At 41.9% G+C, this 21987-nt stretch overlaps 2 protein-coding genes across 5 annotated transcripts; both read left to right on the top strand.

The window, feature by feature from the left end:
* The first annotated feature begins 232 nt into the window (after positions 1–232).
* On the top strand, positions 233–8700 carry LOC146677193 (caspase-3-like). Of its 2 annotated transcripts, none has more exons than XM_085419107.1 (7): positions 233–359; positions 1004–1069; positions 1964–2109; positions 2456–2584; positions 5203–5378; positions 6334–6454; positions 8244–8700. In XM_085419107.1, exons 2-7 carry the CDS (start codon positions 1008–1010, stop codon positions 8471–8473), a joined length of 864 nt encoding a protein of 287 aa, XP_085275233.1. In that variant the 5' UTR covers positions 233–359; positions 1004–1007; the 3' UTR covers positions 8474–8700. The 2 variants fall into 2 exon arrangements, with proteins under 2 accessions (XP_085275233.1, XP_085275240.1); XM_085419114.1 differs by having other exon boundaries at positions 254–345.
* A 1643-nt stretch (positions 8701–10343) lies between these two features.
* On the top strand, positions 10344–21744 carry irf2b (interferon regulatory factor 2b). Of its 3 annotated transcripts, none has more exons than XM_085419092.1 (9): positions 10344–10578; positions 13488–13580; positions 13685–13784; positions 14951–15127; positions 15261–15307; positions 17011–17131; positions 17515–17667; positions 18561–18598; positions 20401–21744. In XM_085419092.1, the coding sequence occupies exons 2-9, from the start codon at positions 13494–13496 to the stop codon at positions 20668–20670; spliced, it is 993 nt and encodes a 330-aa protein (XP_085275218.1). In that variant the 5' UTR covers positions 10344–10578; positions 13488–13493; the 3' UTR covers positions 20671–21744. The 3 variants fall into 3 exon arrangements, with proteins under 3 accessions (XP_085275218.1, XP_085275202.1, XP_085275210.1); XM_085419076.1 differs by having other exon boundaries at positions 10347–10578; positions 17008–17131; XM_085419084.1 differs by lacking the exon at positions 10344–10578 and adding an exon at positions 10606–10714 and having other exon boundaries at positions 17008–17131.
* The last annotated feature ends 243 nt before the right edge of the window (positions 21745–21987 follow it).

Genomic DNA, 21987 nt, shown 5'->3' with positions numbered 1-21987 from the left:
AGCTTCTGAATGAATTTCAATCAATGATAAACCTTTTTTTTTTTTTTTTTATTAATTTAAGAGAGTTTAAGTAATATTCAATTTCAATCAAAACAAATTAAATGATGGGGTTGAGTTTTGAAATTTACATTTATGTAAATGAAATTTCCCGATATAAAGATTGACGATGTCTTGTTGTTCTTAATAAAGTTGGATTTTTAAAAAGTGACGTTGTCTTCTCCCGCCCACACTGGGACGGCGTCCGGACCGTCTCAGGTCTTAAGTGAGAGATTTCCTGTTTGACGTTATTTATGTCACAGATGTCATAAAAGCGCATTCTACTGTTTTCTACTGTCTCGTTACAGGGTACGTTTATTTAGGTATGTTCCACTTTATTGGTTTTTACTCCTGTGAGCCGTTTTGTTTCACTTATATGTTTTTCTGACGGAGCTGTAACTAAAATGAAACTGTTTAAAAAAGCAGCGTGGGGATATCAATTTTAGGACTTTGTTCACTCGTCTTTATTACTGTGTAACATTAGCTGTAGTAACAATTTAATGCACAGTTGTCGTATGTTAGGTTTGTAGTTTTTGTCTGCAGTTACATTTTACGCACCTCATCCCAGTGTTGGGGTAATTTATCAAACTCATATCCTGATATTGTCCGGGAACAAAATGAGAGTTTAACATTGAACTTTAGATTTTGTTTGTAATGAAATAGAGAGATTCATTTTGTCCTTTGTACTATAAAATGGGTGTATATGGTTTTTGTTTCGCTATGAGCTACATCTTAAGTTTGGTTTAGCTTCCGCTTTTTTGTGTGGATACATCAGAATCTGCTTCATGTCAGGCTGTGCCTCCATGCACCCAACAATATAAACTGCATTGAACCAAACAATTAATATTCATGTGAGCAACTTCCTAGTTTGACCTTGCACAGTTTGGCGTGCTCTGTTAGACTGTTAGGAGTCACAGGGTGTTTTGTCCTCTTTCTGTGGTGACTTCTTTCTCTGTTCTGTGCACAGGAACATGGCTGATGGTGACACGCAGAGGGAGGGGGACATGGTGGATGCCAGCCTCTTCAAATTGTGGTAACTATTGTGCATTACTGCTCACTGTCTGACTCCGCGTACAGTCATATGAAACATAAAGTTTCTGCAGGATGCTGTACAGTCTGTGAAAAACATGCACACCCAATGATTCAGCAGCTTGCAGAACCACGTTTAGCCACACAAGCTTGAAGTAATTGTTTTCTGTATAAGCAAATATTCCTCTACAGTGATGTCCTTATCAGTTCATCACAATTTTGGCTCGCTCTTCTTTGCTACATTGCCTCAGTTCATTGAGACTTTGCAGGCATTTATTTATGCACAGCTCTCTTCGGGTCTCGTTACAGGACTTCGGGTGATTGCAGCACGTTGATTCTTTGCTTTTTCAGCCTTTCTGTTCTAGATTTGCCGGTGCCATCAGGATCATATGAGCCTTAGCTTTAGCTATTAGGCAGATGGCCTCACAGTTCATTTTAGAATAATTTGCTATGCAGAGGAGTTGATGATTGACTCAACGCCTGTCTGCTTGGTGCACAGGTCCTGTATCTGCAAACCAAGCCCAAATCATCCCCCTCAGTCAGCATGAGGTGCTCTTTTTGGTTTTCTCCAGATATGTGAAACCCTGCTACCGTGTTCTTTTTAGAGAGAAGAGGCTTTCTTCTTCCAAACAAGCTGCACTTTTTCTAATTTTCCTGTCATTAACCTTTCATTTCATCATTTAACTTACTAAGTGTTGTTTTTCTAATTTTTCTGAGCATTGCCTGACTCCTGGAAACAATTTTGGCATTGTAGTAACACCTGACCTAAACAAAGATATTTATCTACAATATGTATCTGCACAGTTGTTAAAATGTTCTTCTAAGTATGATGCCCGCTAAACAAGTTCTTAAGTTCTTCAGTGAAGGGTAATCACATTGTTTGTGTGTACACTTTCAGGAAACAAGCAAATGCAGGAAAGGGTAAGACCAAGGAAACGAACAGCAGCAGACCAGAAGCCTCTGACTCTTACCGCTACAAGATGGACTACCCATGCATCGGCACCTGTTTGGTTATCAACAACAAGAACTTCCACCCAACAATAGGTAACAGTGGGTCCATCCTGCCGCTCGGGCCACACTGACTCACACACTAATAGATTTGGCCTCTGCCTGGGCCTTCCTGTTGCCATAGTCACCACTGTGATTGACTACTGCTGTCTTTCATGGAGTTACAGCGGAGAGGAATCGTGCTGTGACAGTTTAAAGAAACACTTGATTAAAAAGACAAAAAGAAACTGGAGTTTGTGTCATTGCTACAAAGATCAGGCTCAGTGTTATCAGTCCAAAGTGTCACAGTCAGGGTGAAGTCAGGATACACGTCCTCTTTGAAAATACACTGAAGACGCTGATGTTTACAGCGCGCTGCCTTTTCGCTGGTGTGTCTCTGCAGGGATGAGCACTCGTGATGGCACAGATGTTGATGCTGCCAATGTTGAGAACACCTTCAGTAAGCTGGGCTACAAGGTCAAAGTGCACCATAACCAGACTGCGGCGCAGATGAAGAAACTAATGCTAGATGGTAAGAAGAGTTTTGGCTCATTCATGTTTACGTGTGTGTGTGGAGAACGATCCTCCCCGTGCCGTTATGCTGAAGTCAGTTTGTCAGCTGATACTGTCTGCAGCTGGATCATGTTTGTGATTCAGTTTAATGCTCGTTTACTCTTTTTGCACTGTGAAAGAGACACTCCAAATGCAACAGCAGGTGTATGTGCAGTCATATAAATTTAGATAGATAGATGTGGAAAAACTTAATTTTGACCAGGTTTTAAAAAGACCTGATGTTAATGAGCAACTATAGAAACAGCACTCTCAACACCTGAAGATTACGATTTTTTTAAACTATGCAGTTTAAATTATTCAGGATTTATATCTGTTTAATTTCTTTCCTAAATGGTTTCTTGTGATTGTTCAGTCAAAGCTTCATCATCATCATGTGACCCTAAACCTGACTGTAGGGAATAAACCATGCAGAATTTATGCGAAACTGCAGGAACCGTCTGACGATGAATGAATAAATAAACACTTTAAATATATTACATAGATGACTTAACTGTAGTTTTAATAATAATTTGAGAATTGCATCATTTTAAAATGCAGTAAATTGCTGCGTTAACCGCCAGCGCTCTGCACATCTCTGATAAATCGCTGCAGTAACTTTAAGGCCAGCATTTACAGACAGGTCAGAGAGGCAGAGCATCAAATCAATCACACATAGCTGATCGTTCAAACAGAAGGCCAAACACAAATATCCGCTCGATGCCGGCTGTGATTCGAACACATGTAAACGCTATTCCAGGATTCAGAGACAGAAAGTATTTACAGAACTCTGTTACAAAAACAATCATTTTCTTTTTTCCCCTTCAAACTTTATGACAAAGTTCAAATGAGGGACTTTTGCTTTTCTCATTTTAGCGCTCATAATTCAGCGGCCGCGCTTCGTTTGAATATCATCGCCTCTTAATGATCGAAGAGATAAGCAGCAAAGCCCGTCTCTGCCTGTCTGTGAAGCCTTCTTAGTGCCATCGGTGTGTTTTGACCTTTAATAAAATGAATCACAAAAGAGTTTTCGATTTTTATTTTACTGTTAAAATCCGTTTTTAAAAGTATGCGGTCCAGAGTATGTTACGAAAACTGTTGTTAATACATCTGCAAATTTTGTGACATCATGTTGAATTTATCACAGAGTGTAACTTACAGAGTAACTTAACAGTAATTCCTTTAAAAAGAAGAAGTTGGTGCAACGATCTGACAACACGCCTGTTTATTTTATTTCAAATTGTCGGTGTTAACAGAAACAACGAAAACTGAATATCAAGCAGGAAAATCTTAAACGTATGGAATTCACATGTCAGGATAGACTGCTTCTTTTTTGTAGTCCTCTAATGTCCCGTTTTTGGGAAGACACCATGAGGTTGCTTCTGTTTGCTCAGTCCTGCCTCAAAAAGTCTGAGTGGTCAAACTATACATTTACAATGAAAGCTTTCAAAAGAATGTGAATTTCAGTTTTATTTATTCAGTATTGAATCTAAACTGTGGCCTCAACGTGCTTTATATTATAAGGTAAAGACCCTATAATAATGCTGAGAAGGTCATCTATAGCTAACTGTCCAAGTCCAAGTTTTTTGGAAGAGAGCGCCATCTCCTGGTGGAACCCTGGAATTTAGTGAAATGGGCGTGTTACAGGGTAAAAATAGATCCACTCCAAGGCTGACCCCTGGCTGACCCCTGGCTGTAAGTGAAAATTTGTGCAAGAACACAAACTGAAGTAAATCCTCAGGAACAGAGAGGGGTACTTTGAGCTGCTCTTTATTTCTAAGTGGATCAGTCCAGAGGATGGATCCACATGATGGCTGAGCACAGCTTTATGCTGGATGGCCTTCCTGACACGACCCTCACATATACTGGGAGCAGGACAGTGAGTACACAAACCTGTGTGTGTGTCTCCTCTTGAATCAGGGATGTTTTGTATGTACAAGGTTACAAAGTGTTAACCCCAACACCATGACGCAAGATCTCACAACCAATTATGAGTTAATCAGAGGCTGTTTGTGTGTTGCCACTGCCCAAGCACCTGAGTTCATTACACTCAGCTGCCCCTCGGCTCAGTCAGCTACACCCTCCCCACCCTGCTCCAGAGACATGTGGCCCGTACTCAGGAATAAATCAATCCCACGTCTGTGCTGCTCAACCAGCTTCCTGTTAAACGCCATAACTGACTTTAACCTGCTGTCTTCAGATTTCCAGCCTGGATCTTATCACCCTGTCCAAGTTTCTTACCTTATCTTAAATCATTTTTAACTTGATATGCAAAATGTTAGAACTGAGAATGGTGTTCATTCTTTTTCACGTGGCTGTAAAAGTGAGTTAACAAAGTGAGTTAACAAGCCACCTGCGCCCTCCTAATTGACCAAAGCTTTGTGTTTCTGCTAGCAGTTGTTAGAGGGCCATGCTAACTAACAAATAAAAGCAGACTGGACTGTTTGGGAGTGTGAGCTTTAATAGGCAGGAGCTCCAACAGCGTACATGTACTGCAGAAATATGAAGTCCCTAAAAACCTAAACCTATTTTAGTAGCACTCTTTAAAACAACTGGACTAATAACTCATATTGTTTCCCATCTACTCTGCTGTGTTTCCAGCATCCAAAGAGGACCACAAGAACAATGCATCATTCGTGTGTGTGCTGCTTAGTCATGGAGATGAGGGTGTGATTTACGGCACCGATGGCCCCGAAAGGTTCGATACCCTGGCAAAGTGCTTCAGAGGAGACTACTGTGCGGGTCTGGTGGGGAAGCCAAAGCTCTTCTTCATTCAGGTTAGTTAATTATGCCAGTGTGCTACACTTCTGTGAATACAGTCATGTTTTCATTTGTATTTGATCAAGTTGTAAAATATTTCCATTGATCGTAATTTGCTTTGGAACTTTGATAAGGAGTCTAAACTCACTTTCAATGAGAAAAAGCTAATTACTACATGTTACAACATTTAGACTATGTTCCCTTTCTACAGTTGATGCCACCGTAAAACAGGTGCAGCTAATACCAAATACTAGAGAGCAGTTATCCCCATTTCCTCAGGAGGCGTAGCCTTTTGCCAGTCTTCCTTCTAAATGACAAGTTCCTCTTAATAATGTTACACTGTGTCACTGCACCATCTTGTGGTACGCATTGGTATTACACCCAGCTCTACTTCAACATGAGTCCTGAGACCCAGCCGACTCATTTTGTTTTCTGTATTGGTCAAAATGAGTTCAACTGAAAGATGCTTGTTTTCCTCAGTATTCAGGAGGATGACAGACACAGTTTTTTCCTGAAATTCTGTTTTTGGTTTAGTCCATTCTGGAAAGTTATAACAACTTTTAAACACACGGATGTACACGCCTGCTTGACTGTGACAACCTGAATGCTTTTGGTGCTAAGATTTAAAATACTTGCAAAAAACTGGATGTCTAGCTGTACATTACATCCTCCATCCACCAGAAACATTCAGGTAGTTACGCCTAGCTTATTCCCAGCCACCTCACCTGGAGCAGTCAGCTGGGTAGGGGAGGTCTGGCCATCTCTGCTTGGATTAGTGTACCTGCGACACAGAGATGGATAAGTGACAGAAAATGAATGGATGTATGGAGCTTTTGAAAAAGTACATACAAGCTGCTTTTATCAAATTTGACTGGTGACTTTATACAGATGTTTATACAGATGTTTCAAGATGTTTGCCAAGTGGAGCTTCAAGAAGGGCTTTGATAATATCTGCTTCTCCTTCCTTTTCAGGCATGCCGTGGTACAAACCTGGATGAGGGAGTCATTGAGACCGACAGTGTAGGAGACGAGCAGACGTCTGAGAAGATTCCTGTGGAGGCCGACTTCTTATACGCCTATTCCACCGCTCCAGGTACAAACAGTGTTTTCTGTTATCTTAATAGGCTACATCACATTTTGGCTAAAGGGTGGACTCACATGGAAGGCAGTGGGAAAAGGTGAGCTTTATTTGAACTGATGGCAAAGTCCATGAAAAAGACCAAAAAAAGTGCAAATAATACTTGATCTCCAAAAAATTAAAAGATAAGAAATGGCAGGTAAAACATAGACACTTTGCTAAAGAACACAGGAGAGACAGGGATTTACACGCTTACTGCGATAAGATCAATGCTTTAAGCTCAGGATGTAGCCCACATACAGAAATGGGACATTAAAATATATGCCTCAAACATGTGGGAGAAAAAAAGGGGGAAACTATTAGGATAATGACACAAGAGATGTCAAACTAAATGCAAAACACAGGAGACAATGACTACCAAAATAAGAGAGGAAATGAAAACAAGCCACTGAAACAGGGAGATGTGGATACAAGAACGTTATGGGATGAATAACAATAAAAGAACAAACTCTAACTAAGAAGAAAAGAGGAACAGGATACTAATGAAAAAACCCAATGAAAACAGACAGAAACAATATCAAGAACCAGACGACCTGAAGAAAGAATGGAAATAAAAACCCAAAAATTAAACACAACTCTGAAAACTCTGAGTTCAGAAACAGACAGACGTGCCAAATATAGACACTTTTAACTTGAAAAGGCAACTGATGCAGGACAGCAGAGTGTCGTGATCTATGACATAAATCATCATCAATTTAACATTTCTGGACACACTTTAGTGACCACTAAACCTCTGTGATTTTTTTTTTTACAATAACTAGTTTAGCTTTTCGTGGATTTTGACTCTGGAATATCTGTTTTTAATTTGTTGTATGAATAAAATACAACTCTTCATTATACTCAGACATCTTTCATGGTTCATTTTTGAGGTATATTTTTTTCTGCTCCAGTACCATCATTTAGCTAACTGATTTGACTGGGCTGGATATATAATTAAATGTCTTAATACAGCCTTTAGGTGATCAGTCGGCTAAAGTAACAGCTAAGATGACTGTGGCAAGGACCACACACACACACAGCGTTGTCAGTTTATTCTGTTTATTGTCTATGGCAGTAGATTCTGTTGCTTTGGTGCTCTGCATGCTGGAAACGGTCACTCCAAGGCTGCTGCCACACACACGTTTTTCTGCTCTGCTGTCACTGAAAAAGAACTGAGCCAGCACACCTGTGTTTCAACCACGCCTTCCTGTGAGCTCACTGTGTTGTCCCTCCCCTGCAGCAGGCCAGAGGCCACACCTCTGCCACAATGACTAACAACCGTAACTTACCTCTAAACAATGTGTTGCTTTCTCACTCACTGCAACCTACATGGCTCTGCTTGATGCTGCTGAGTCACATGACCGCAGGAGATCGGAATGCAGTAGAGCAGGGAGGAGGGGCGGAGCAAAGTGTGCCTGCATGAGAGGAGCATTGCTTCCACATGTCTCCTTTCTGATGAATGGGAGCAACTTACAGGGGACAGACAAACTAAAGCATTGAGCGTATTGGGCTAGTATTGATCCAATACCAGCCCCGGTATCAGTTCTATCGATATCTTACTGCATAAAATGATATTAAATTAAATTGAGTACCATGGTAGTAATAATAAACACACAGCTGAACTAAACAGATGCCCTCCCATAGATCAGTGTTTTGTATCAGTCACCAGTCCAGCTACTATTAGTGTCAGGATTGTGTATTATAGTGAACGATCGCCTCCTCGTTGTGTTTTCTAAGAGCGCTAACACTGTCAGTCGTCCTGCAGGATACTACTCATGGAGAAACACAACCTACGGCTCCTGGTTCATACTGATGTTGTGTGAGATGTTGGAGCGCTACAGTGGGAAGCTGGATCTGATGCAGATCATGACGCGAGTCAACTACGGTGTTTCACGCTACTTCGAGTCCTCCAGCAACCTGCCTGGCTTTGGTTGCAATAAGCAGATCCCCTGTATCGTCTCTATGTTGACCAAAGACTTTTACTTCCCCGTCTAGATTTACATGGTTGAACCTCAATCATCTTTGTTCTCCTTGACCAAATGCAAAGTCTGGTGCTGTGCTGCAGCTGATGCAAAGCAGGATGATAGTGATTTAAATGTGACTAAACCCATTTGCACAATTGGCACTTAGATTAGTGATACTTTCATTGATTTTAGTGTTTTAGTGTTGGATGTATGTTTGTATTAAAGTGAAAAAAAAACCCCTTAACAGTGTTGCGACAGTTTCCATCTGTATTTTCTGCGCGCTCCGCACGTTTTCGCTGTCTGTCGTAGGTTTATGTTTTGTCGGCCTAACAATGGCATGTTTTTGGACCTCATATTGAGAGTTCCAGTGAACATCTACCAAACTCAGGTTCAACACTTTGAATCATCAGTTCTTTCTGAGCCTTTGAAAATGGGAGGTTATGTGTAAAACATTTAATTCAATACATGTGTTAAAATCCTTGAATTGAAGCTGAAGGTCCGCACTTCAGTCACATCTTCTTTGTTTGACTTAAAGTCCACTCTGGTGGCGTGCAGAAGCAGCAGTCCACACACTCATAGAGCTGACCATATGGCAGGCCAGATGTTTTGTATTTTGAACCAACGGTGTGAACATGCAGCCACTAGAGGAGGCCAGAGGAACAACTAACGTGGTTCTCAGAGGCCTTTAATGACTCAGCAGGTTTCAGGAACTGAAACTGTGGCCCAGTTTAACCCTTGATGCACCGACCATGTGGAAGTGCTAATTTGAAAACGAGAAAAGAAATAAGACTTTCTGTTTAGACAGTTGTCAGCTTCTTCTTCTTCTTTTTCTAATTCTTCCGTTTTTCTTTTTAACCGTCTGTATTCTGCGTAGAAGGCAGCTTCTGTCCGGGGCCCACTGCTGTGAAATACAAACTCCTTGGATAGGTTTGTCAGACCCCTCCCCGGGCTCAGCTGTGTGTGTCACAGAGATAACCCTGACCCCGTGGAGAGCTGGCACACACTTTCCATTTGTTGAGGATCGAGTGTGGAGGTTGGAGCTTCGCAGACATCACGTTTTCCATTCCCAGATTTTGACAAAGCTGTTTTCTCTTTGCTGTAAACAGAAACAGTGTGCGGAGTGACTCACCGGCAGAACAAATAACACCAAATGTAACAATCATAAACGAATGGGGAAATTCAGTACGTGTGAGTGTGCCAGTGGAAGCCTTATCTTCAGAGTTTCCATTAAAAACAGACACATGTCATGCATACATGCTGCTGTGTTGGGAATCTGTCGATCTGCTGCTAGCTTGCAGACATTTTCATGTGAAACTGCACAGCTCAGTTTCGATTCTTCTTTTGAAAGAATGAACGGAATCACTGCGTGCACTACTCTAAACTGCAGCTTGACTCTGGGCCACAGCTACACACTTAGAGGAGAAACATTACAAACGTGTCCTTTCCACACAACGGCAGGTGTGCTGCTGCCAACCCCTTAAACACACACACAATTGTGAGAAGTTTCTAGTTTCGTTTCCAGTTGCAGTGGCGGAGAAAGAAGAGGAGCTGTGGGGGCGACGAAGGGAGAGAGACACAGAGGAAGTGAAAATGAAATTCAGCTCAAAGATCGTCTATGTCCTAAGAATAAACGATTTGGGGGGAGGGGGAGTCATTTCCGTCGTGTTTCACCTGCTTGCACATTTAAACACGTATTTGCTACAGTTAGCCAGGACATGTATTCAGGTACTAGTCACTGAGCTATGTATATGTAGCCTAGTCGTGCAGTGATTTAATGTTGGTGTTTTGCAGTGGCGTGGCAAGGTGAATGGTAAAAAAAGATAATTAAAAACCCCAAAACACAACGGAGTGAGCCATCTTCGCTTTGGCGTGTGCGAGCGCACGCGAGACTTCACGACGCTCGAGACCGACCCAAAGCGAGAGCACGAGAGCAGGAGGGGGATTTCCAGCTCTGGCCCCCACTTCCCGAAGCGGCCGTTGTTTTGCTTTCGGTCTGAATGCAGAAACAGAAATAAACGACGACCACACTTTCCCTTTTCCACTTAAAACCTCGAACACGTTAATCTGTCCGGCTTTGGCTGCTCTTCTTATTCCGACAGCGGGACTGTGGAGCCCGAGGCCGTCCAAATCTAACAGGTAACATCTTATTTCCGCATATTAACGTCGCTGCCTTGCGCTCCCCTGGCCACACTGACTTCCTACAGGGCGACATGACGGATCCCTAGCTCAAGTGAAAGTAGTTCTGCAGTTTGTCTCCGCGTTTCATGACTCGGTATGGGATTTATTTTCACTTTTGACTTCGTTGTTTTGGGTCAGCTCGGTGGCAGGCGGTAGACACACAGGGCGCGATAAACTTCTGACTTGACCCCTGCTGCTAAAGCAGACTCGACTCCAGAACAAACACGTTACTAACGTTGGAAAGTCAGCGCTGATGTGGCTGTTTACCTGGAATTGTTAATATTTGCTAGCATCCTCCCGCTCTTTGAAGTGTACAGTGTTTATCTGTTTGTAACTGTGTGTATTTACCGTGTTATAATGTGAGTAGCAGCGGGACTGAGCCGTGAACAGTATTCAGGTCTTAGTGCGTGTTATTTACACTGAAAACACTACAAGTGTTATATTGTCTGCACTCCGTGACAGGTAACTTACCATGTTTAGCAGTATAAAAATAAATGTGCTATACACTGAAGAAATAATAATAGTAATACTATTAATAATTTAAAAAGTAGTATTGATGTTATAATATTGAATGTTATATTTTTAAATGTACAGTTGGACTATATTTGTGTAGACACCGTTATGTACACAGTGTAAATACATATTTCAACTCTTCTTGATCCAATTTTTCCGCATTATCAGCAGCAAATGTTCCTCATTGTGCAATTAGTAAAAAACAGAAGAAAGCACACATAGTGCCACGCACTGTGATGACATGTTGGTCAGAAATCAGTATAGTTTGCGTCAACGGTTTAACCGCATTCATTTAACCCTAAAGTCCCGCTGTGATGATTCCCCCTTCCACCTATTAAACATCTGCTTATTGAAATGTATTCACACATGTGCTGTTCTCTCAGAGGACTTAGATGCAGTCTGTCTCTCTGAAAAACGGAGCGGAAACATGACATAGTGCTGAGTTAAGTGAATTTGGCGAATGCGTTAAAATAGATCTGGGTCTTTTTTTCCCTTCAATTGTCTTTCTGTTAGAAAATGTCTTCTGTCAGCGTCACATACTCTGAAATAAAACTGTAAGTTTTTACAAGTATATCTGTAGTTAAACTGCATGTCTGTGAATGATGAAAATATTAATAAAATATTAATATCCACAGACGTAATTTAAGAACAAACAAATGCTCGTATTTGTGAATGTGAGCGTGCTGCTTTTAACGTGTGAAGTAAGCTGCGGTCAGAACTTGGGTGATAAATCAGGATGAAGAGATACCTGGGTCGTTTTTACTATATATGAACTAATGAGCTGTCTTATCTGTGAATAAATAAATAAATTTCTTGTCCTGAGTCGCTAGTGTGACTGTAAGTAACCTGTGTGAATGATTTCTAACTGATGCTGTGTGTCATGTAGTCTGCTGGGAACACCTGAGACGGTTGTCTGTCTTTCCAAGACCAGCAAAGTCTGCTTTTGAAGCGCACAGCACAGTTTGTTTGCACAGTGATCGGTGCAGCGCCCCCTGTTGCATCTGAGTTAAACAGCAATGGCACATTTTATCATATGTAAACTTAATGTGCTTCATGTATAAGATAAAAACATGTAGGATTACAGTGCTTTAAAGTAAACAAGTGTAAGCCTGTGCAAACAAAAAAGGTTTTGAGTCTGTTTTTGAATGCTGCATGCACAGGTGTAACTGATCTCAGGTCAGCAGTAACTGAAGCACCCGCAGCATACTTGGATCTGCTTGTAGGAGCGTTTGCCCTGCACCTGATGGCAGCTTGACTGGGTTGTTAACAGTGAGCAAGTCAAAGATGCTTCAGGTGTGCAAACCACTGAGAGCTTAGTGCGCTGATAGGACTTTAAAGGTGAAATATCAGTTTGTGTTTGCTGAAGTCATTTGCGTTGAGATTTGGTGACACAAAGCTGTCTCTTATTGATATTTGCGTGGGTTGTTTAGTTTTCATTTTTGGGCACCAGGGGCTGTGTTGAATTGGGACGTGGGCCCTGTGTTTTGCCCATGTGTGCCATTTGTGCTGCACTCCTTGTATCTTTTTCAGCTTGTGTTTTCTGTAGTGATATTGTGAGCTTTCACTGAGCAGACTCTGAAAGACAGAGACAGCTGAAAGGCTCAGCCTAGTGGGATATTTTGGATTTGATGCTGTGCTGTTTCACCTTGTTTAACCTGTTGGGGAAGCACTGCGCTGGCAGGGAGTGTCTGCCTGACTGGACTTTGATCAGGTTTGTGTGCAGAGATCATCACTCTGCCCTTAAATCAAATGTAGCGACATGGGTGGGCTAAAGTTTTCTGGGACGGTTATGAGCTCTGTGTTCATTTTTTCCTCTTGGTCCATTGTTGTTTCATTTCAGGTGTCGTTCTCTGGAACAGTGTGAGGCTGAGTGTAGAGCTACAAACATGAGCTGACATTTTTATTTATGAATCGTGTTTTATGGCTGCTGTTCTTTGCGAACACATTAAAGAGCCTGGCCAAGAGTTTTATCTTTACAAGCACACACAGATCTGATTCAACTGTGTTCCACACCTCACTCTGAAATGATGACTATGAATGGGGAAAAAACATCAGTGGGGGGCTGCTATGCTAATTTCCAGCTCTACTTGAGTAGCTCTGGGTGATTCATGGTTCAGAATCGTTCTTGTTTGTCGTTGGCTCGGTGCAGCCGCTCCGTTCATCCTGTGTGAAACAAGATTTTTTTAAGTGTTCTTGCACAGTGAGCATCACGGCAGATCACGTATTACAGCATTTCTGTTATTTTTTTTAAAGTTGCTACACTATGCTATGTGTAAAAAAACATCTTTGAATCCCAGTATCAATACCAGTGCTCACACATTCATAATAACGTTTCTGTGTGTGTGACTTCACAGACCGCAATGCCAGTAGAACGAATGAGGATGAGACCCTGGCTACAGGAACAAATCGAATCCTGTCAGATTCCAGGGCTGAAATGGCTTAACAAAGTGAGTGTTGTCTCACACACACACACACACACACACACACACACACACACACACACACACACTCTGAAATTCAAGATGATGTAAACAATGTAAATTGTTTGTAGGAGAAGAGGATCTTCCAGATTCCTTGGATGCACGCTGCCCGTCATGGCTGGGACCTGGAGAAAGATGCTCCGCTCTTCATGAGATGGGCCATACACACGGGTATTGCACAGATTTAACTGCAGCCTCTGCTGCTGCTTCTCCTTTTTAGCGGTTCTGATTTTCATGCCTGCTACACACTGAAACACTTCTGTGACTAAGTTCAGAGAGTTTTGATTTATAAAATGCCTCATTTCGATATCACTGGGAGTAGTGTTCCTCTTCGTTGCTAACCCCAGTCAGTAACATTCAAAAAGGATCCAAGTTGAGCTTCACTTAAACGGAGAACAGTAACATCAGGAAATTCTTGTTTGTTTACCGTCCCTAAAATAATGAGATCCTTTTGCATTTGTTTGACTCCATATTTTTCACCTGATGTAAACACCACGTGTGCTGGCTCTGTGCTGAACAGCTTGAGTACCTGCTCTCAGGTAACTTTGTTAGGAAGCACACAATGTCTGTGTAAGGGTAATCCCCACTGCTTTGCTACAGCAGTAAATGAGAAAACATAATCTGTGTAATCTTTGCTAGAAGGACGTTTGAAGACTGTCAGATGATGTCTCCCAATCGCTTTTTACATTTCAGTTTGGTTGGTATGTGAGAACATATGATGTAAAATGTCCAACTTTTGCTCCTTGGTGGTAAAGAACCCCTCTAAAAATTCCCAGATCCAGATCAAACGTTAATCACTGCTAAGCTGCGTAAACCCTCACCTCGGAGTAATCCTGCTAACAAACAAAGCAAACCAGTCACATGACCTCATTGGTGGATAATATTAGGGAAATTGTTACATTGTTTAAATATTTCAGGTTAATTTTTCCACTGAGAGAAATGCTACTTTATTACAGATCGAGCTAAAAGCAGCTGCAGTCTTGTTGGTGGTGCCTGTACTTGATTGCAATAGTTAGTTTGACCAATAAATGGTCTAATTGTATCATATTAAATGAGTTTATGTAATAAGACAAAGAAATATATTTTCCTTGTTTTTTCACTATGATCTGACTTGAAGTGAACATGTCACATAATACCAGCTGCTGTAAAATTAAACAGCAAAAACTAACCAAGTAGAGTCTTTGTAGCTAATATTATAGAGTCAACAAGAGTCAGTATGCATACTGGTAACACTGGTTAGCTGAGAAATGATCGCCTCCATAGTGATGAAGCTGTTCTCTGAAATCCACCACAAAAAGACAAATTAGTGATTTTTTTCCTTCTTGTGTCTGAATCAGGTAAATACCAGCCAGGTGTAGACCGTCCTGATCCAAAGACATGGAAGGCTAATTTTCGCTGTGCCATGAACAGCCTGCCAGACATCGAGGAGGTAAAGGACAAAAGCATCAAAAAGGGAACCAATGCCTTCAGAGTTTATAAGATGCTCTCCTCCTCAGAGAGAAATGCCAAGAAAGGTGAGTGCTGCTGCTGTCGTCATAAATTCTTTCAGTTTTATCATTCTGCCTCGAAACTCAATTGTTTCCTCATTTTTGTTGTTTGAGGTTACTGGAAACTCAGTTGAATGTTTTTTTTTCTTTTTTTTTCTAGGAAAGAAGAAGGCAGACAAGGAGAGAAAGTCCAAAGGAAATAAAGAGGTAGATAAACGTACGGGATGGAGATCACATCAATGCTACAGTAGGATGTAGAGGAATGAAACAGCAAAGATAGAGATCCTGGAGCAGTGCTGGCGACCAGCAGCATGTTAGAACAATCATGTTTCTTCAGGATTCACTTAGTTATTTCAAACTTTAACCTGCAGCTGATAAGCAGCTTTTCCTCCTGGCTGGTTTGGTAACACGTTTGGTATGACAGAAATGGTTTACTAAGAAGTGTTGTGAGCGCTTTTTCCTGCCAAGGCAAAGAAAACACTTCTGGAAATGACACGCAGCCTTTGAGCTGGCGACCTGCCATTTTATCTTACTTTGAACAATCAACTGTTGCTCAGTTCCACACATGACAGAGAAATTTACCAGGAAAAAAAGGTGGGGTACCACACACTCACCGGAATTCTGTTCTGCCTGTCAGAAGTCCGACCGGTAACTGCTGCTTGTATCGCACTGATGAATAGGTGGATCTTGAAGCTTTACTTGGAGAAAAACATTTTTAAGAAAATCTGTTCAGGCATTTTTATTCTCACTTTCTGAAAGAACGAGCTTAGAAATAGGAGTAAAAAAAATCAGATATAGCAGGACATCACAGGGTCAAGCTGTTTGCTTTGGAACAGGAAATTTGAATAAGAAAAAAAAGGAAGCCGTGCACTTGTTTAATGTGGTGGGGTTGGTTAGCTCAGTATATTTTGGCAAAATGTGTTTTTATAGCAGAATTGATGCAGATATCAGGCTGTGTCTGAGTATGCTCTCTGTCAGGGCAGCTCGTTTCTAACAAAGCTGTTTATAAATCCCTTCATTTTTTAAAGTACACATATCATCTCTTTGCTGGCTCAAGGCAGTTAGAGTTTATTAAAGTTATTATATTCCTGGTACAACCTTTGGGATTTCTGATGTGTATGAATAGATGTGATGTAGATATCTCCTTTATAGACTCAAACTCTGCAGACAGTGTTTAAAACACTCAACTGTACTCAGCATTGTGTTGATGGTCCTTTTTCCCACCACAAATGACAATGAAGCCAACATATGCATGACAGAGCAGCCAGTACCACATACTCAGTGTGATGCAAGTTTGTATTTTGGATCAAGTTAGCTGATCAGATAAGCTTTTCCATTCAATGTATTTTTGCCAATGGCAGTGCTGGGAAACCTGCAACATGATGACATGATATGATTTTCTTGACTAGTTTCAGTAGATACAACTGGCTTTCTTCTGGCTAACATTAGTATAACCACTGATGTGGACAAATTGTTTACTAACTGTTGTGTGGAGCTTGTCTGTTTAACTGTGACTCCATTTCTAATCTCACTGTTAATGCTGGGAGCAGAGGCAAGGCACTCTGGGACTGTAGCGGAAAACCCATCCAGCATCTTTCAAACAGCAGTCAGTGTGAGATAGCTGAAAGTCAGGGAAAGGCTTATTTTCTGTTTAGACACGAGCAAAAAACCATTTAATGCTTAAAAATGTGCCCACTGTAGCATTAACTTTATATATAGTTTTTTTTAATCAGTTGTATGTCTTTGCTTATTGTTTTTTCTTCTTTCTCTGCTGTATGGTCAGGTGTTTGGCGTGTTGTCTTACCGCTTATTTTGATTACTGACGTCAGCTCTTTGTTATGGAAATAAAGTGTCTTTAGACTTTGATCGTTCATCATTTAAAAATCGTTTTTCCTTCTTGAAACCAGAAGGTCAGCTCTCCATCTCCAGACAACAGTCTTCTTGAAGCTGATGCTGGACCTGTTGACTACACCAAACATGAAACAATCAAGATGGAGTCAGTGGAGCTGACAGTGACAGACAGTGTGTCAGGTATCACACCACCGTCTCTCTTTTTTTCCATTACCTTTATCCCATTTGTGTGTATGTGCTACCTGTTTGCTTTTGACCTGTGCTTACAATGACTAAGCAGATGAGTCAGGTTTGTAACACAGTGGCAGGCCTGAGGGTGTTGCATCAGAAGGAGAAATACAAGAAGCGTGAACACGCACATTATGCAATGACGAAACCCTCCCTTTCTCCACTCAGTATCATTTAACTTTTTAAAGTTTGATTGTCGTCACACCAACTACAACTTTTCACTAAGACAAGTGCTTGGAGAGGAGACATTGGTGTACTTTACTCACATATAAGGTCGTTACAGATACAAAGGATTATGAACCCACTCATCCTGACTCTTCTCTGTCCATCCTCAGTGATCCACAGTCAAGCTGAAGACCATGTGATCACCAGTGAGCAGCTGCCGTTTGTCTGTCAAACAATCGAGGTGACCACTGAGAATGAGGAGCAGACTGTTAGCTCCTCCCACCCGTACCCGCTGCAGATCTCTCCTGTGTCTATGTGCGGCGGTAAGACAACACAACTGCACCTCGCCACATTTTGTTACAAGGAGAAACATAAATACGTTAGTTAGGGTGGAGCAGGCTCGTAGGAGTGTCCGCTGTGTAGTTATTCAAAGGAGCTTTGACCACATAGTAACCTTTTTTAGAGCAGCGCTACGAATGCAGACACAGAGCACGCTCTGTAGAGTGAAGAGCGGTGGCATTATCTTGGTGTCAAGATCAGATCAGTTGTTTTTTCTCTCTCTTTAAATGACACTTGCTCTGTGCCTCCATCAACTTGTGAAATATCGAAACTGTGACCTGGTGACCTGATGACCTGCTGATACCAGTCAGAGCACTGTCTTAGGTTTCAACATCCACCAGCATCTTTCCTACGCCCTACCTGTAGAGAACTAACAAGGCAAAGCTGCTCATCCAGCTGTAGAGAGGAGGAAAACCTGCTCCTGTTAAACAGATCTCTAACTGTGATTATTATGTGTGGGGCTGTGAGGTTATTGTACTTGAGCCTCACTGATTTGCCATTACTCATTTCATCAGCACCCTCTTTTCTGTGTATGTGTAGCTATCGTTTTTTCTTCCCCCAGTCAGTCGTTCAGGCAGAGCTGCCTCTTTCAGTTTGTAGTGGACTATCAGAGTCTTCATCTTCCTTTTTCTGCTTCTTATTTCTTTCTCGTGTTTCTTAAATTGCACCATTACTTTATGAGTCAGGGTGCAAATGGACGTCATTCATGTATCCCTTGTTTTCTTGAGAACAGTACTGGCGGATGCTGGCGTAGTCAGTTTGGTTTTCTGCTGTAAATCATGGTTTTAACTGAACGTAATTTTTCTGCATGTTTTTCCCTTTGATGTGTGTGACGTAAGAGGGAGTAATAGTTGTGTGCATGTCTCTTTTTGAACAGGCAGCGACACAGAAAGTGATACAGAAAACATCAAAGAGGTTAGTATCTGATTATACGTACAGGGGAGAGAGTAATAACTGAATCATTAACCGGTCTGATTTTCAGATAAACAGGTTTTTACCTGTTTCAACCGTACGGCTTGAACAAGGCGTGTGATTGTGTGTGTGCACGTGTGGCTACTTCTCTGAGCACCGCTTTGAGTTTAAAGCTCCAGGTGAAGTTTGCCTACCAGACCACAAGAGTCCTGTTATGTGTGTGTGTGTGTGTGTGTGTGTGTGTGTGTGTGTGTGTGTGTGTGTGTGTGCGCGTAATGTTCCTGTAATGTTAAGTGAGAGTGAGAAAAGGGAGGGTCTTGTCAGGAACTACTGCTTTCAAATATTAACAGTTTGATATGAAGCTGTCTTTTGTAGTCTAATCTACACACACACACACACACACACACACACACACACACACACACACACACAAATACCTACACATGTGTTTTGGCTCACAATAATATGGAACCTTTTTATATAAAGTCAGACAGTTAAAGAATAAAACAGAACAAAAACAAATAAAGAAAAAATAACAGTAAAAGATTAATAACTAAACCAAACCAGCAGATTTCTGTCACAAGGCTTAAGGTTTATTTTCTAATCACACGAAACAAATTTATGCTCCTTTGAGAACCAAACACATTATTTATAACAGGCTTCGTAAAATCACCTGTTTGCAGGCCTGTACGTGACAGCCACACAGTCCATATGTCTTACTTGTCATGTGCATGCGTAATCATACGCACACACTCCCAGACAGGTCACATTTTCAATGGTTTCATGTTTAACCTTTGTAGCAATAAATACAGCAGGAAGCGTTGGTATTAGCAATGTCACCTCACAACAATGAGGCTCGTGGTTCAAATCCCAACTCGAGCCTTTCTGTGGGTTTGCAGCAGGTATTCCGGCTTGTTCCCACAGCCCAAAAACATGCATGTCAGGTTAAGTGCTAATTGTAATTTATGTGAGGCACAGCAAGTGCATACAATAGAGTGCTGTTTGATAAATGGTACTCTACTTCAGCCCTTCTTACTAGGTCTAAGTGCTTTCTATCAAACATTCACACTCGCATCAAATAGCAACTTGGGGTTCAGTATCTTGCCCAAGAATACTCTGACATGCAAGCTGGAGGAGCCAGGGATCAAACCACCAACCTTCCAGCTGTTAGATGACCTGCTCTGTCTCCTCAGCTACAGCAGCCCCGATATTATATGAATGTGTGACATGTAAAGCAGGCTAAGGAGCTTGGAAAGAAAAGCCTCTGGACTTCTTTAAATTGGTCAAATGGTGGAAGAGTCCCAGATTTAAGGCCTGTGGGAGTGTCCCACCAAGAGGAACATGGACCCCCTATTGATCCTCCACCTAATCACACGAACCAAGGTGTGAAAACGGGTGGAGGTCACAATGGGCCATGGTTTCAGGTGAACCTGCTGTGAAACCTAGCTCCACCCTGTCATGTGATTTCCTTTTTGGCTTGTGTGATTAGGTAGAAGATCATTAGGGGGCCCATGTCCCTCTAGGGAGGCCACTCCCACAGGGCTTAAATCTGGGACTCTCCACAATTTGACGTTCCAACTGAAGAAGCTTCTGGGATTAGAGGTGAAACGTGTTCAAGCAACTTACAGAAGTCCAGATGCTTTTCTTTGCAAGCTCCTTAGACTACGATGACCTGGGTGACTGAGAACCTTCACAGACAAACTTGTAATATAGAGCGTTGTAGGTGTTTGCCTTTTACATTATTTCTTAAATCTCCAAAAAATTATCATCATATTTCTACATCACCTTCTTCTTTTGTCTTCCAGGGTATCGGTGCTGCCTGGAGGCGGGACTACAGCACATCAGTTCTCAGGATTCCCCCGTGTTCTCTTCCTGGCATGGCGACGTTTGTCAGTACAACCAAGCCCAACTTCAAGGTGACGAGCACACGAGACCCTTCCCCGCTCATCAGCTACCACACCGATGGCTGGACGCCGACCTACAACCAGAACTCTCTCGTGTCCACGCCAGGCACTCACACACATGAAGTGCGCGCGAGTGTCATTATGAAAACCTCTGACATCACTTCCTCTTGACCTAACACGTGGGAGTAGCATCACTGCATCCAGTCCATATGAAAGACAGAAAATGTTTGTTTTCTCCGTCAGAGCCATGTGGGGCCTAAAAAGGGACAAACCTCCAAAAATTAGATTTTTCCTAATATCTGTCTGGGCCAACATTTTCTCTGTTTTCTTTCCTTTCATTTGAGGAAATCATTGACTTGTGCACAAAGTGATGAGCACTTAAGGTCACTTTCTACTTCCTGCACGTCTTCCTGATGTAAAAATTAACTTCAATGTGTGGAGGACTTGCAGACCTATGTGCAGTATCAAATTTAGGAGCAAGTGCACCGTAGCATACCACTGCAAAACACCATGTGCTCAGCCATGGACACTGTGTGTCGCTGGTTGATGGTTTTCCCCGCTGCTTCGTGGTAACACTTGAGTAAACGCCAGTGAAGGAATTTCACTACTTTTACCTTTGAAAGCAAAATTAGCTTTTACTTCTCAGAAGTTCTTCAAGATTTTATTGTGTATATGAATAGGTTTGTTCTTTGTTTAAAGTCCGTTAACTCCAAGAGAGTGGAGCTGGTGTTTGAGGGCAGGATGCCTGCCAAGCACGAAGCAAAAAGCAAAAATGGTAAATAAATAAATAAAAATTTAAAAAGCTAAAATATGTAGCCAAATGGGCGCCATGCCCAAGTAAAGTCTTTATGTTTGCATCATCTTATTCATCCGCTGTGTTGTGATTTTAAGATGTGCACAGTTTCCAGTCAACAGTCATTATCATGTCCTTATCTTACACAGTGTGAGCTCAAGTGTTGCCGTGAAAGGCTCTGCTGGGGACACATGGTTAGACCACTTGTGTTCATAAGCAGTGACTCAAAAATTCTTCTGTTTTGGCGAAGCAGGCGTCAATCACAGGCCTGTTTTTATCTGTGTAGAGGACGACAATCATCGTGAGGCCCTGCAGGCGTGTGTCTGTCTGTCTGTCTGTCTGTCGACCTCAGGACAAAGTACTCACCCACACACACACACACACACACACACACACACACACACACACACACACACACACACACACACACACACACACACACACACACACACCTCTCCCTACTGGTATTAATAATGTAAATAGCTGATTCTTGTGTATGCCTGCACGCTGCTTCAGCACCTTACAGACAGCACTGTTGTGTACATGTGTGTTGGGGTGTGTGACTGTGTGAGAGAGAGTGGGGTGTAGGGGTGGGATAGCTGTTATTGATTGCGTGTGCCTTTTGATAGCGTAGCTGGATTCAAACTATGTGTGCTTTAGCCTGCTGCTGACACATGCAGGGAGGCAGGTAGCAC

The sequence above is a fragment of the Rhamphochromis longiceps genome, linkage group LG2 (genome assembly GCF_057381845.1).
Source record: "Rhamphochromis longiceps isolate RC_006_pf linkage group LG2, R_longiceps_female_GT1.1, whole genome shotgun sequence".
In the NCBI taxonomy this organism is placed as follows: Eukaryota; Metazoa; Chordata; class Actinopteri; order Cichliformes; family Cichlidae; genus Rhamphochromis; species Rhamphochromis longiceps.
Note: the sequence above shows the minus strand (reverse complement) of the source record. Positions and strands in the feature narration are given on the sequence as shown.

Bases quoted from the DNA above. Each gene is read 5' to 3' on its own strand.
- LOC146677193 (XM_085419107.1), top strand. From the start codon at position 1,008: ATGGCTGATGGTGACACGCAGAGGGAGGGGGACATGGTGGATGCCAGC. The intron at 2,110-2,455 runs GTAACAGTGGGT...GTGTCTCTGCAG, and splicing joins GAACTTCCACCCAACAATAG to GGATGAGCACTCGTGATGGC. The intron at 2,585-5,202 runs GTAAGAAGAGTT...CTGTGTTTCCAG, and splicing joins GAAGAAACTAATGCTAGATG to CATCCAAAGAGGACCACAAG.
- irf2b (XM_085419076.1), top strand. From the start codon at position 13,494: ATGCCAGTAGAACGAATGAGGATGAGACCCTGGCTACAGGAACAAATC. The intron at 13,785-14,950 runs GTATTGCACAGA...TGTCTGAATCAG, and splicing joins GAGATGGGCCATACACACGG to GTAAATACCAGCCAGGTGTA. The intron at 15,128-15,260 runs GTGAGTGCTGCT...TTTTTTTTCTAG, and splicing joins AGAGAGAAATGCCAAGAAAG to GAAAGAAGAAGGCAGACAAG.